This window comes from Citrus sinensis, chromosome 5 (assembly GCF_022201045.2).
Source record: "Citrus sinensis cultivar Valencia sweet orange chromosome 5, DVS_A1.0, whole genome shotgun sequence".
Taxonomy (NCBI): domain Eukaryota; kingdom Viridiplantae; phylum Streptophyta; class Magnoliopsida; order Sapindales; family Rutaceae; genus Citrus; species Citrus sinensis.
In genome coordinates, this window is record NC_068560.1 from 22,522,562 (window position 1) to 22,537,116 (window position 14,555).

Sequence of the window (14,555 nt, forward strand, 5' to 3'; positions counted from 1 at the left end):
TAAAGTGACAAAAATTTTAAATATATATTACACACATAAATTATTCAACGTATATTATGACTTGGTCGATGGTACCTTCAAGAACCTGCTCCCTCCATCTATCTACAAAATTAAATTAAACCCCCCACAAAAAATCAATCAGAATAAATATCAAGCTAGACATTTTATTATAAGTACACGCAACTCTATTATCAAACTCAGTATAGAGAGATTAATTAGAAAGATCAAATCAAGACCAAGATGAGCAAGGCACGTACGGTTGGTGTTGGCATGGACAATTCTCCCAACAGCAAAGCAGCCCTCCGGTGGGCTGCCGACAATCTGATTGACTCCGGCGATCTGATAATTTTAATCCATGTCCAACCTCCGAACGCTGATCATACAAGGAAGCAGCTTTTCGAAGACACCGGATCGCGTAATTGATTAGGCTTAATCATGTATATTTAATTGCTTTTAATCAACACTTCGATATTGATATAATCGTCTAATAATTATTTTGGTTTTCATTTGCAGCTCTGGTTCCTCTAGAGGAATTCAGGGAGATTAATTTCTCCAAGCAATATGGCCTTACTAGCGATCCTGAAGTTCTCGATATTCTAGATACACTATCAAGAACCAAAGGGGTAAGTACCTTGTAATATATATCTCAATATGTGTTTGTATCACGTGTCCAGATGCTCGCCATATGATAGTCGAAGTTGCTCACAGAATCGTTTGTATGCATAAAATGTGCAGGCCAAGGTGGTGGCGAAGGTCTACTGGGGGGATCCAAGAGAGAAATTGTGTGATGCTGTTGAAGATTTGAAGCTTGACACACTTGTTGTTGGAAGCAGGGGTCTCGGTGCTCTCAAAAGGTATACCTCAATAACTAGTTCTATTGAATTTTGGTTCAAGTATTAATACAATGAATTTAAATTTAATTAATTTGAATGAATTTGTTTAAATTTTTAACAGGGTTTTGCTTGGAAGTGTCAGCAACCATGTGGTGACAAATTCTTCGTGTCCGGTTACTGTGGTCAAGGGAAATCCAGTCTCTGCCAAATAATAATTGTTAAGGAGAGTATTTGTTTGGAGCTTATTAATGTTTGTTATCAGTGTGCCATTGATGATTTGGTATTGGAAGTGCGTGTTTATTTAGCCCTATTGCCATTAATAATTTTGTCTTCGTGTAAATGACTAAAGGGCTTCATTTTTAGTTCAGTTATTTTAAAAATTAAAAAAAAAAAAAAAAACAGATTACCAATTTAAAGCAAAGTTTTAAATAACTTACATGATACATGCAATATTACTTTTTGGAGTAGCACTGTTGATTTGAAAATTTCGTTCAAGTGATGTAATGCTTAAAGCATCAAATTAAGATAATTTATTATGCAGTCCTCTTTTTTCTTTTTCTTTTTTTTTTTTGTTTTTGGTTCATAAGTTGGACAAATAAATTCAATCTCACTTTCAAAAATGCCTCCCAATTTTACATCTATGGGAGAGTAATAAATCAAATTTATTCATCCGAACATAGTTTCAGTACGGAAAAAATCAAATCACGCACTATAGACTTCCATGAATTTTAGCAACAAGGACAAGGACCAAAATTTTGCAACAATAGAATTAATTGCATCAATGAAAAAGTAAAAATTAAAAAAAAAAAAAAAAAAACTCTCTTACCCCGCCTGCCTAACAAGATAGGGACAAAAAATCTAAGAACATCAAAGGAAATTTTCAATCCTTAGTGATTTCAAATTCAGCACCGATTGGGATATGATCACTTGGGTGGTAGTAATTTGGTAAACAGCCAACAACACTAGGCGAGTCTGCGTCCGGAAGCTCAAGGATACTGACCGGTTTTATGCGGTCAGAAGGAGAGAAGAAAATATAATCAAGCGTATCTGTGAAGTCAGGGGTGCAGTTTGTGAATCTTGGTTCTCCTCTTGTAGAAGCATGGACACTGCATAAGGGAATAGGATGTTCTTCGATACATTCCACCAGGGTTGCTGATTTTGGGCAACGCAAAGTAAGATACTGATAGACCTGGAAGAAGCAGCACTTTTAGAACTACTTACATAACATTGGACATTCAAGAATAAAGTGCTTGATGTCACTGACCAAGTTGATCTAACTTTAGTAATAAGCTAAGCAGACAACAAAGTACTCAGTGTATGAGCATCTTTTGGCAATAATTTTATACTTAATATCCTCCACTATCATATATCTTCAAGTATTCCTATAAAAGCCTCAAGGGAAAATCTAGATCAATCTTATGCAATGATATTGTAGGAATGAAAAAGAGGAATAAAAGTCAAAAGAAATGGAAAGTAATAAACACCTTATCCCCCGGGACTGAATTGAAGTCACCAGCCACAATTACAGAAGGTACGCAATCATATCTGTCGGAAACCTGTGTCCTGAATTCAGCCAATCGTGATGATAGATACTTAGCTTGTGCAAGCTTGACATCAGCCAATTCTGGGTCCCTGAAGCAGAAAAAATAACATCGATCACAAATTCAATTAAGAAAAATATCTAATACTTAGAGAACCATAGAAGCCACAAAATAAAACTAAAGAACAAAAGACAAATAATAGCTACAAATGAACCACTTACCAATAAAGGTGTGTTGTTGCCACAATAACAACATGATCAAATGGACCTTTGAGTCTAAATGCAGCCATAATTCCTACACAATCGCGTTTAAGCCTTACATAAGGGTCATTGAGATCTCCATGATCCCTTGAATCCTTTTTTGACCATGAACCTGAAGACAGATATTAAAGAAGTAAGCTGCCAGCTACCATGAAATGGGCATTTTAAAGTTGCATGGTCATCGTTATAAATGAAGAAAAAGGAAAAAAAATTGGTAGGAAAAACAAGTGTTCTATAGAAACAGAAAAGCACGACTCAAATAAAAGATAAAATAAACATTGATATCTACAATTTTTGTGCAGTTGATTAGTAAAGACTCATGCACAGGATACAATATAAAAGAGCCTCCTCGATATGAAGTACTTTTGAAGATTTTGCTCCAAAAGAATAGGGAAAAAAAGTGAGAGAAGTCGAAAGTAAGGCATGGTTGCTACTTGCTAAGGGCTTAACTACCTAACTGGCTCAAACTAGTTGTGCATGCATGGGGAAAAAATAAATAAATAATTATATCAAGTAGCCAACCAAATTGTATTTATATACTTATTGTCATTCTATGACCAGATTTTGTTAGCATAAAATGGTAATATCTGCTGGTTCAACTTCGTAATTCTTTTCTGCTTCCCCTATTGCACAAAAGTCAGAATTTCTTTGTAGAAAAACAGATTATTATTTTGCCACATAACATTAATAACTCATATTAGTAAACCAAAAATTACAAAACTGAACAAGAAGTTACCACTCTTTAAATCAGAATCATTATTTCCTCCAGCCAGTGTATTATTCTGATCATCGCCACATGAACTTCCATCTTTTATTGAGTTTACGAGTTCATTGTAATCTATTCTGTCCTCGACAAGCAACTCTGCACTGAAGCAAATGACAATGAAATAATTTAGTCCTTTCCTATGATTCAAGGAATACATAATTCTGTAAAGCTGCAGTGCCATCTTCCTCAATGCACATGATGACAAAAAAGATGTTGTCTAAAATGAGTTAATGCATTGAAGACTAAAGCATTCTTCCACTTCCAACATAAATTTAGGAAGATAAATTTTCAAAATTTTCTAGAACCTTCAACTTTGATAGTATCCAAAAAATTGTAGGACCTTTGGAACTGATTTTGTGCAAGGGATAAAGCATTACATAAATTTAGGAAGATAAAATTTAAAATTTTCTAGAACCTTTAACTTTGATAGCAGTGATTGAAGTTATAGCTCCCAAAGAACGGAAACAAAGACCAAAAGGTATGAGTTAAAACAGAAATATGGCAAGGTTGCTATGAGTTTAATAATGGATTTGGCTCAAACTACCTGTGCATAGCTAGAAGTAAAAGTTTAAATGAAGTAGCCAACTAAATTCTAAATAAGTAGCCTAACATGTTTTTAATTTATTTACTAATTACCATTGCTTGATATAAATTTAAACTCTAGATTGTTTAAACAAATTGTAATATTTTAACCCAAGACAAAAAGCAATGCGATTCCAATGCAGACCACTTGAGCAAATGCCAACAAAAATTGTGGAGTTTGAACAATTTGAGTTCAGTTGAAATTAACTTTAGTGATTGAACTAATGGATGCCTACAGATTTTGTTGTAGTCACAACACAGTTTAGTCAAATTCAAACCATATATTAAACACTTCAGTGACTTGCAAGCAAACAATTCAAGCAAACTTTTTCCCAAGTGAGCTGCATTACTCTTGACCAAAACCCATCTATCTTTAATCAAAATAAGAGAAGTCTTAACATACCAGCTGATTTTGTAAAAAATTCCACATCCATCACGCTTCTGCCCACTTCTCTGAATATACAAGCTAGAATAACCTTCAGTCTCCATATTTCCTTTGTAAAAGTCCTCATTGTCTAATTCCTATAGTATAACCAGAAAATTAGTATATTAAAGAAACTTAATTTACGAGAAGGAAAAATTTACAAAGGCCAAGTCTTCCACTACGACCACCACCACCCCCACCCTTTTTCTTGCCTCCCCAGAAAACAGTATATAGATGAATAAACAGAACCTGCAGGCAGAGGAAGTCAGCACCAAAGCTCTTTAAAACAGTCAAAACTGCATCTGAACGATTCTTCCACCTGTAATGTGCACAATTAGCAAATTTGTTAAGTACCTATAATGTTAATAAATATGGTCTGATTTAAACTCTGCCTCTATAGTATACATTATTAAGTTATCACAAGAAGCTTATAAGCAGTATGGAACGAATTCAGATTTTATAGTGCTCTATAAGACCCTATTTGGTACTAAGGTTGGGTAGCTGTAGCTTAAGAGTACAGCACAAAATATTCAATAAACACTAGCGACTACAACGTGGAAGCTAAGTTGATTTGATCCACCACTTGTATGATGAAAAACCTATAATATCTTCACTATTTTTGTCAAATTGTTCTTTAAGAGTTATATTTACCGCACACCGTTAACTTTGATTTTATAGTTACAACTTTTCTTTCACAGATTTACCGCACAGTATTAACTTTTACAATTACAACTTTTCTTTCCACAGCACCTCAATAGCAAATAGAGCCTAGGTCATAGATGTAATAATTTTCATAATTTTGTCTTATTTTACACAATCCTAACTTGGTTAAGCTCTATTGTTTCAGCAAGAGAAATAAATAAATCATATAAAAGTTCCAAATAATCCAGTTTCTTTTTTCGCTCTCCTAACTCAAAATACAGCTTAAGCTTACAATTTTCGGTTCCTATAAATAACCACCACCGCCTATAAATATTTAAAATACGAAAAAAAATAAAATAAACTTAGAAGATTTACTTGAGGCAAGCAGATGGAGAATGTGGATAAAGAGCACTCCTCACATAAACCTGAAAACACATTAAAATTAAAAAGAAAATTAAAATAAAGAATTACTATAATCACATTGAAATATTGGAAATTTAGTTTCGGATACCTGAGCTAAAATGTTGTAAGAGACGAGACTGAATCTGATTCCTTCAAATTTACTCGTGGAGTTTATATTGCCGCCGCCTTCGGCGGGAATGAATTTAGGGCAGATTGGAGCGGGATTTGTGCTCATTCTGCTACAACGAATTCTTCTGCAGATTTTGAACAGACAAAAAATAAATAAATTTAAATTTAAGCAACGCAATATATTATCAACATGTTTGTTACTTCGCATTAGAAAGAAAGAGAGAGTGTTGCCTTTTGGAAGACGCAACAGGTAATCGATGAAACGGAAGCGGAGGCAAAGCCTTCAGCATTAGTGCGAAGAGAAGAGAGATTTTGAAATTTAGCGAATATATATCTAGTGCACGCCACTCGTTTGTTGTAATGCCGCCTTTTCAGCGGTTTCGTTAACCTACGTGAAAACTCAAACCGACACGTCAACGGAAAAGTCTATGTGATGTGTCATAGACACTATAACTTAACCAAATTAATTTAATAAAATCACAAAAAGGATAAAAAAAATTACGGGTAATTTTTAAAAACCTCCCCTGAGGTTTGGGCTTGTTGTAAGTAGATGGTGAGAATTTATTTATTTGTAAAAAATCTCCTACCGTCAGTTAACTTTAACATTGACCGTTAGTTGACTGTGCAAAGACAATATTACCCTTAACAATAGTTTATAGATGGAAATAACTAAAAAAAAATTAAAATTGTTGGCTATTTTACTCTATTTAAATTATTGTTATTTTCTTAAAGTTCCTACAAGAAAGATAAAATTAAAAATTTTAAAAATCCTCTTTAAATTATTGATATTTTCTTAAAGTTCCTACAAAAAAGATAAAATTAAAAACTTGAAAATAAAATAGTTATAATTTTTACCTATGATATTGTAAATTTTTGGAATTGACAAGGATAAAATTGTCAAAAAATAGGGTTTGTGCTTTTCGCGCCAACAATTTTAATTTTTTTTTAGTTATTTCCGTTTACAAACTATTGTTAAGGGTAATATTATCTTTGCACAGTCAACTAACGGTCAATGTTAAAGTTAACTGACGGTAGGGGGGTTTTTACAAATAAACAAATTCTCGCCATCTACTTGCAACAAGCCCAAACCTCAGGGGAGGTTTTTAAAAATTACCCAAAAAATTACACATAATTTAATTAAAGTTACTATCATCTAGAATAAATTAATTAAATTTGTAAATATATTTTTCATAATAATATTCATATTATTAGGGAATTTATTTTTTTCATTGTTTCAAAATTTATTTTGATTTTATAAAAAAATAATTACATAAAAAATTAGGATTTAAAGATAGTTAAGTTTGATGATTTGTAAAGAAATTTTATCCTTTCTTGTAATTTCTTCTCAAAATAAAACTATGATCCCAAAAAAGGGGTTCTATGAGGATATTAAAGGGGATCGGTGCCAAAGGGGCCTAAGTAATCGAACATTTTTGTTGCTCCACCCCAAGAAAGACCTCTAGTAACCCCTCACGAATTGAAAAACTAAGAAATCCGAGCCCAGCCCAACAAAGGCTTATGGTACCATTTTTTGACCAATCAACTTCCTTTCCTATACTTCGTGCCACATATGGAAATTAAAATAATTTATAGGGAAACCAGTCCATCATAACAATTTTAATATTTGTTCATTCTAATGAAAGAAAACCTCAATTTTACAAAAGAGTGTATTGAATCATTATCTTGATAGTAAATAACTGCTTCTAAGAAAAAATCCCATTTTTAATTTTCTTAGAAATGAAACATATATATAAATATGTTAAAACATATTCAAAGAAAAAAAGACAGAAAATAAAATCAATATCATCATCATGGTACTATATATACATGTTGGTGCTTATAGTAAACAAACATCATCGTCATTTTCTTCTACTTATATCCATCAGAAAATAGTAAAAACAATTCAAGATTTTTTTAAGATTTTTTTTTTGTTTTTCTAATGTTGATATGCATGTTAAAACTTATTGAAAAAAGAAAGATAAAGAAAAATGAATACCTATTAGACGCAAGCTTTTTACAGTCAACAACCAACATACGATCGTGCAATCTCTAGTTTAATTAAATTCATGTTTAGATGTCGCCACGACGAAAGTAGATTGAGATGGTTTCCAAACATTTTGTTAATAATCGGATTTAGAAGTCAAGAAGAATTTGGTTGGTGGGGTGTGTTGAAATTGAAGTGGCGCATGAAACGGGGTGCTGCAGTTAGTGACATTTGATGGTCGCCATTGACATTTTATTGTAAATTTTGATGTTGGTGGTGGTGGTAGCAAAATAAAGCATCATCATCTTCTTTTTGTATATAAATATTGTTATAATGCAAATTTTCAAACTGTACATTTAATATAACATATTTCGGAAGGGAAAAAGCTAACGCAGGTAAAGGTAATTTTTATGCACAACATATTCAAAGGGGAGAAAAAAAAAAGGTGGGGTAATGGCAGTTTCTCAAAAAAGCCTCATGCTCAGAGAAAAAACAAAAGAGAGGTAATTTGCCAATATTTTATGAGAGAATAGGGGGGGAAAATGAAAATTCAAGATTTCTTTTTTATGGTAACCAGTTGATAAGTTAAAAACTTGCACCCTTGATGGGTCTGTAAAAAATTATGTTTGTTCTGGATTTGGTCTGCAAGCTATTGTCATGGACATTTTGTCCCCCGCGAAGCAAGCTATATTTATATTATTGTTATTGAAAATATTTTATCATGTGAAGGGCAGAATTGTGGTGATTATTCGCATTGAGTGCTGCATCATCGATTTGATTTGAAAATATTTTCTAACTCAATTCCAGAAAATCTTCTAAACTTTAACAAGTGTCTTAATCATGTAACAACATTGTCAGCTTTTTCATAATTCATTCAAAACTTCTTTATGAAGATTGAACGTTGAGGAGGGATGCCTTCGATCATCAACACTCAATGACTCATGTAGTCTTTATCTCTTTAATTATCAACTAAACTTTCATGCTATGTTGAAATATTAAGTTTTGTTACGGTAAAAAATAAAACAAGAGAGATGCATTCGAAGGGGAAAAAAAATCCTTAGCAAACTGATAATCCCAGAGATATAAACCCAAAGGATTTTTCTTAAGAAAATTTGTGCTTGAGTAAGTACCTATTTCACATGACTTATTTAATGATCGAGAGTGTTTATTTAATTATATAAGTTATTTTCAAATTTAGCATTATTTAATTGTATTTTGAGTAGAACTTTTGGGAATTAAATAAGTTATTTCACCTCTCCCAAGCTCAAATTTTAGATTTTTGAGGGTTTTAAAACTTATTTAAAGAGATAAATTATTTATAATACCTTTAATTTATTTCACAATCTAATTTCATTCATTTCATAACATATTTAAGAATCTATCAATTAAAGTAATTTTAAATATTTAATAAAAACTCTTATTGATAACCAAATAGCTTTTTTTTTTTTTTTTTGGATAAGCACTCTATATATATAAGATTTATCAATAAAAGTTTTACTTAAATAAGCTCTTTTTAAAAAGATATACCAAACAAAGTCTAAGTCCCCAGCATCTTTGTACACATATTATAATTAAATTACAATACAAAACCCAATTGGCAAAATGTTACACATACTACTAGAAAAATAGGCTTTACTGATACTAATTTAGTGTCAGTAATTACTTTTTCTGACACTTATTAATTGTGTCAATGATGCTCAAGCCAGAAAACACTGACACTAATTTTTAGTGTCAGTGATTATTGTGTCAGTAATTAGCGTCGTTATAGTACCACCTAAATAATGACACGATGGTGTTAGTATTTGATGATATTATTTATACCTCAGTGATTTATGTGACTATAGTATCAAGAGCACACTGATTCAATAACCTCAAAAGTTATTATTGTCATTTTAAATATTTAGCGTTAATATTTAATGATATTATGCTACTGTTGGTTAATAGTATATTTTTATTTTTATTTTTATTTTCCTGCTTGTTTTACAATCAAAATAAAACTCAAAATATATTAAATATACCAGATCTCACAACACAATTCATATAATAAACATCCCAATACATCACTTACATTAATATAATTTAACTACATCATTGTCTGGAAAAGAAAAATATAAGTACCAAATTGAGTTTCGACCAGTTCTAAACAACAGAATACAAAATTAAGTGTCATCAAACATTAACCTACAAAATTAAGCAGCAGAATGTCACTGAATATCCACACATGGCTTCATTTTTTTTCCCACCTACAAGTACATAAAATCAATTAGTACACCTCAAAAAATAAGTCTTGGATATTTGGAAACAATATATAAAGTGCAATAATTTTTCCAGTACACTAATATTAATTTGAAATAATTTTTATTTTCGAAAATTACATGGCATGCTTATCTAATGAAAACCTTATAAATTAACAATGAACATATGTATTAATTTGAAAGCATTCAACTTACAAGTAATCCTGATCAATCTTAAATTGTTGGAATGTCCTCTAGTTGACCAGCAACTGATGCTCCACCTATAAATTAGAGAGACATTTATAAGAAACTGTGGCAATCTTAAACAAAGAAATGTAAATTTCAAAACTGTGTAAAAAGAAAATCACATAAATCTAGTAGTGCATTCCGCATATTACATGATCATCCGGAAGCTGGTTCTGCCCAATCAAATGTTCATCACTTAATTAATCTAGAGAAACCAAAATAAAAAAATAAAAAATAAAAATCTAGCTACCACTTTTCCAATCACTATTATTAACCTCTCTTAAAACGTAAGCGAGTAACAAGCAGTAGAAGATGGACGAGTAAAATTAGATATTTAGAAGGTTTATAATTAAGCACTTATAATAATAATTCAGACAAAATCCCAAAATTGAAACAAAAGAAGCTTTGAAATTAAAACAAGAGAGGAACAAGTTAGATGAGCCATAATGACTTTTTAATTAGCCAAGCTAATTCATAAGTTAAGTAACTAATAAAAATTAAGACTTAAATTAAAAATGTCTTCATTTTGTTTAATTATCGTATAAGTTTTTTTTTTCTCATGTCTAAAGCATATTTAGAGGGAGAGCTCAATTTTACAACCTAGTTATGAATTAAATTTTATCCACACAAAAGGGGGAAAAAACACCAAGCTAAAGTTTTAATTAAAAGAATAGTGAAAGTAGAAAGCAACGTGATTAATTAAGAATTTCATTGAATTTTATTCACAAATTGATGTGTTATATATCTCTATGTGTGTGTGAGTGTGCGCACGCGCATACATAAAAATAAAAGACCATCAAAACATAGCAGACATACAGAGATCACCAACAGCAAGCATGGATATGAAATTAAAACAACTAAGCAAAAAGTTAATTATTTTAGTAAGTAGACTGAACTAACCATATGCTTCTTGCCACTATAATAACCATAAGAACCTGACAGTCATGAATACCAAAGCTTGTGATTTTCTCTAGCCAGGAGCCCACCTGCACTGAAGTCCATGGGTACAACAATATCCAAAATAATAATAAAAGCCATGATGGAGTTTTAAAAAGTTCATAATTTGGTTTTAAAACAATTGATGGATAAACTTAAAAATTTGAAGTACACCAGTCAGTTTGAAGTACTTCATACAACTTTCATATATAAAATATAAATGTGAAATAACATGTTCACAGTGGAGACCAGTCAGCTGCTGAAGAAACTATTGCCTTGCTTTACATATACAGAGCATCCCATGCTCATTATCATGGAATGGTGTCCTACTGTCTACTACTCAAATTATGGACTATTACACAAGTACCGATCAAAGCTTTTGTTCTCAATCTTAAAACAGATCACATAAAGTTCAAACAAAAAAAGGGGCCAACTCCTAACACAATCCACCAATAAACTCCCCTTTAAACTTCCATCGTACTATGGAATGACAAATTGCTGCAAACTCCAAAATAAAAAGGCTCAACAGAGAACAAAAACAAGAACTTATTAATCAGGCAGCTAAGCTAAAACACATCCAATTTCCATAAGCCCACATAGGATCCTCATTTATAAAATAAACCTCATTTCGCTTAAAGCCTCAAAGCCACAAGACTTAAACAAGAATTTAAATCAATACGTAAAGAAAAGTGCGACCTTCCAAATAAACATGAATTTCTCAACATCGGCAACAACCCAGAAAATTAAAATTACAAAAAATAATCATAAGCTAAAATAAAACAAACCCAGTAATTAAATTGACAAAAAAATATTAAGCCATTACCAATTGTTAAAATAAACCTCTCTGCCTTTAAAATCGTTGAAATCCTCCTCTACAATTCTAGGCATAGTCGAACCTTCTATAGCAAATAAATTAACTAACTTCTCAACAATTATCTCAAATTCAAGCAAATGGGTTTTGAGTAGCGAACAAAAAAAGTGAAATTTGAGCAGGAAAATAAAAAAACTCCGATGAAAGAAGCCTCAATTAGGGTTTCGCTTTGTTCTTCGATTTGGGGAAAAAAAGGTTTCGCTTTGTTTTCGATTTGGAGAAAAAAGGAAAAAGGAAAGAGAAGCCTCAATTAGGGTTTCACTTTGTTTTTCGATATGGGGAAAAAAGAAAAGAGAAGCCTCAATTAGGGTTTAGCTTTTCATTATCTGTCTGAATTAATTGAATTGAGTTTGCAAATGGACAACTGGAAACAAAAGAGATTGAGAAGAGAAAAAAGGAAAAAGAGAAGGAGAAAGCAACATAGTGATAGGGTTTGGTTCAAATATTTGCATCCATAAACGAAATAAAGTTTTCAAGTCTGGGTTATATTTTGCTTTTGTTATTTTAATTTTGTTTTTTAATTTATTACTGCTATTATATCTTAATTCTACAAGGTCCAATGGTGTATTGTCCATATGTTAAAGCTTTGAATTTTAAAAGTCCTAGGTTCGAGTTGGAATTAAAGCAAATTTTAATGATTTTTTTTTTAATCTTTAATACTTCAATGTCAGTGATCACTGATGTTTAATTTACTGACACATCAGTATCAATAATTTATGATACTTATTTGTTAAAAGCGAAAAATAGTGCATATGTACACAATTACTGACATTTTTTACAAAGTGTCAGTAGCTAAGTGTCAATAAAAGTCATTTTTGTAGTAGTGACAACTAATTTTTTTCTCCTATATTAATCAAATAAATGCAAAAAAAGTTCAATCATACTCAAGAAGTGTGAATTACTTTCGAAAGGATCTCAACGTTTGAGTCATATGTTATGTGTCACTAATTTATTAGATAATAAATGTAAAATTTCTTATTTATCTATTCAATCATTTGATAATGAGTGTCACATTATTTCCGACTCAAATGTTGGCATCCTATTATTACTTGCTGAAGAATCACTTTTAAATAAACGAAATGAAAATGGAGTCTACATGACTATTTTTTAAATTAAAGGAGTTTATATGACCATTTCAATAAACTTTGGAGTATGAGTGATCTTTTTCAATATCATTCTTATGTACGAATGTGAGTGAATTTAAATGAAAACTGAAAAAACTAAAAGGTAATTTTAATGCATTATTTTATCTCATCTTTTTTTTTTAATTAAGGTTTTTATTTAGTAGTTATAACCAAATGTATTTTCTTAAAAATAATGGGATTGGGAAATTATCAAGTCTATCCTTTTCGAAGTCATCATGACAGAAATTATCATTTATTTATTTAGGCTTAGTGGATGGAAATAAATAGGATGGACCTATGTGTTAAGTTTTAGACACTTATGGTGCATTTAGCACACTGTATTGTATTATGTTGTATTGCATTATTTTAATATTGGTATATTGTATTATGGTGTATTGTATTAGCATTGTATTATAATAATATTGTATAATGTTTGGTGCTACATTGTACTGTATTTATTTTTTTTATTAACTTAAATTATATATTTAGAAAATAATATTTATTAGTACCTAGAAAAATACAAAATATAGAAGTCTTAAATTTTAGAAATTTAACATTATTTTTTAGTATAAATATTAAAAAAATTCCATAAAGATTGAAGCTTATAGCCTTATAATCGACAACATAACATTTATTTTAAATTAATATTATTTTAAATTTATTCATATATAAATATTTTTATTAGTTATATTAAATTTTTATATATGAATTACTATAATATAATTAAATAATGTAATATCAAGTTATATTCTTATTTTTATATATTATTTAAGTACTTATTAATCAATTTGATATATTAATTATTATATAATTAAATAATACATTATTTAGTAATATTTTTAATATAATGAAAATTAAAATATGAATAATAAATTATTAATTTATATTAATAATTATGATATAAAAATAAAATAAAATAAAATATTGTATTATATTATATTAAAAAGTTATATTATTTGTTATTATTAAAAAAAAAGCAAAAGCAAAAGTTAAAAAAAAAAAAAGCAGCAAATGCAAAAGCACAAAAGCTAATGCGGCAGTTTGCTGCATTAGCATACCCCTTAATCCCTTGTAAAATTTTACCAAACATGATATTGATATTAAGTTAATATAAACAGTATTTTAATACCCTCTTAATATTATAACCAAACATGCCCTTATGGACCCAAATGGGATTTTTCCTCTTGTTTCATTGTTTTTCTTTTTAAAGAAAGTAAGATTTTAATCGTTAAGCTAAGTAGTCTACAAAGAAAAAATGAATTCCCTTTAGAAAATAAATAAAAAAATTTTGAGCTCCTCAAAGGAAGAAAATTTTATTTAGCCCCCTTTTTATTATATTTTTTTATTTAAGTATAGAAAAATTTACTGAAGAATTTTTAGGTAATGCAGTTTGGTAACTACTAATGTGGCTGGAAGTACTCGTGGGCCTCAAGAAACTGTATTTGGGCTGCTCTTAACTCACTGGTTCATGGGCTCCTCGGAAATCCAGTATAGAGAATTAGTGATGCAATGTGATTTTGTGGGTCGTGACGCATAACAATCATACAGTCACACAGACAATTTTTTTTTCTTTTTTTTTCC

At 30.3% G+C, this 14,555-nt stretch overlaps 2 protein-coding genes across 3 annotated transcripts; one reads left to right on the forward strand and one right to left on the reverse strand.

Moving 5' to 3' along the window:
• The first annotated feature begins 82 nt into the window (after positions 1-82).
• LOC102627240 (universal stress protein PHOS32) lies at positions 83-1,373 on the forward strand. Its single transcript, XM_006471568.4, has 4 exons — positions 83-415; positions 514-623; positions 736-854; positions 955-1,373. The coding sequence occupies exons 1-4, from the start codon at positions 241-243 to the stop codon at positions 1,043-1,045; spliced, it is 495 nt and encodes a 164-aa protein (XP_006471631.2). The 5' UTR covers positions 83-240; the 3' UTR covers positions 1,046-1,373.
• Positions 1,374-1,444: 71 nt separating this feature from the next.
• LOC102627526 (carbon catabolite repressor protein 4 homolog 4) lies at positions 1,445-6,004 on the reverse strand. 2 transcript variants are annotated; one of them, XM_006471570.4, is made up of 9 exons: positions 5,811-6,004; positions 5,560-5,704; positions 5,424-5,473; positions 4,656-4,725; positions 4,386-4,504; positions 3,374-3,501; positions 2,596-2,746; positions 2,318-2,465; positions 1,445-2,022 (listed from the first exon to the last, which is right to left on the reverse strand). In XM_006471570.4, exons 1-9 carry the CDS (start codon positions 5,867-5,869, stop codon positions 1,714-1,716), a joined length of 1,179 nt encoding a protein of 392 aa, XP_006471633.2. In that variant the 5' UTR covers positions 5,870-6,004; the 3' UTR covers positions 1,445-1,713. The 2 variants fall into 2 exon arrangements, with proteins under 2 accessions (XP_006471633.2, XP_006471632.2); XM_006471569.4 differs by having other exon boundaries at positions 3,371-3,501.
• Positions 6,005-14,555: the final 8,551 nt, after the last annotated feature.

What these genes read in the sequence shown, in the direction of transcription:
- LOC102627240 (XM_006471568.4), top strand. Translation starts at nt 241, where the DNA reads ATGAGCAAGGCACGTACGGTTGGTGTTGGCATGGACAATTCTCCCAAC. An exon ending in CACTATCAAGAACCAAAGGG is followed by an intron (nt 624 to 735) that starts GTAAGTACCTTG and finishes TAAAATGTGCAG; the next exon opens with GCCAAGGTGGTGGCGAAGGT. An exon ending in GGTCTCGGTGCTCTCAAAAG is followed by an intron (nt 855 to 954) that starts GTATACCTCAAT and finishes AATTTTTAACAG; the next exon opens with GGTTTTGCTTGGAAGTGTCA.
- LOC102627526 (XM_006471569.4), bottom strand. Translation starts at nt 5,869, where the DNA reads ATGCTGAAGGCTTTGCCTCCGCTTCCGTTTCATCGATTACCTGTTGCG. An exon ending in CTGACTTCCTCTGCCTGCAG is followed by an intron (nt 4,505 to 4,655) that starts GTTCTGTTTATT and finishes GTTATACTATAG; the next exon opens with GAATTAGACAATGAGGACTT. An exon ending in ATTCAGTCCCGGGGGATAAG is followed by an intron (nt 2,023 to 2,317) that starts GTGTTTATTACT and finishes TGCTTCTTCCAG; the next exon opens with GTCTATCAGTATCTTACTTT.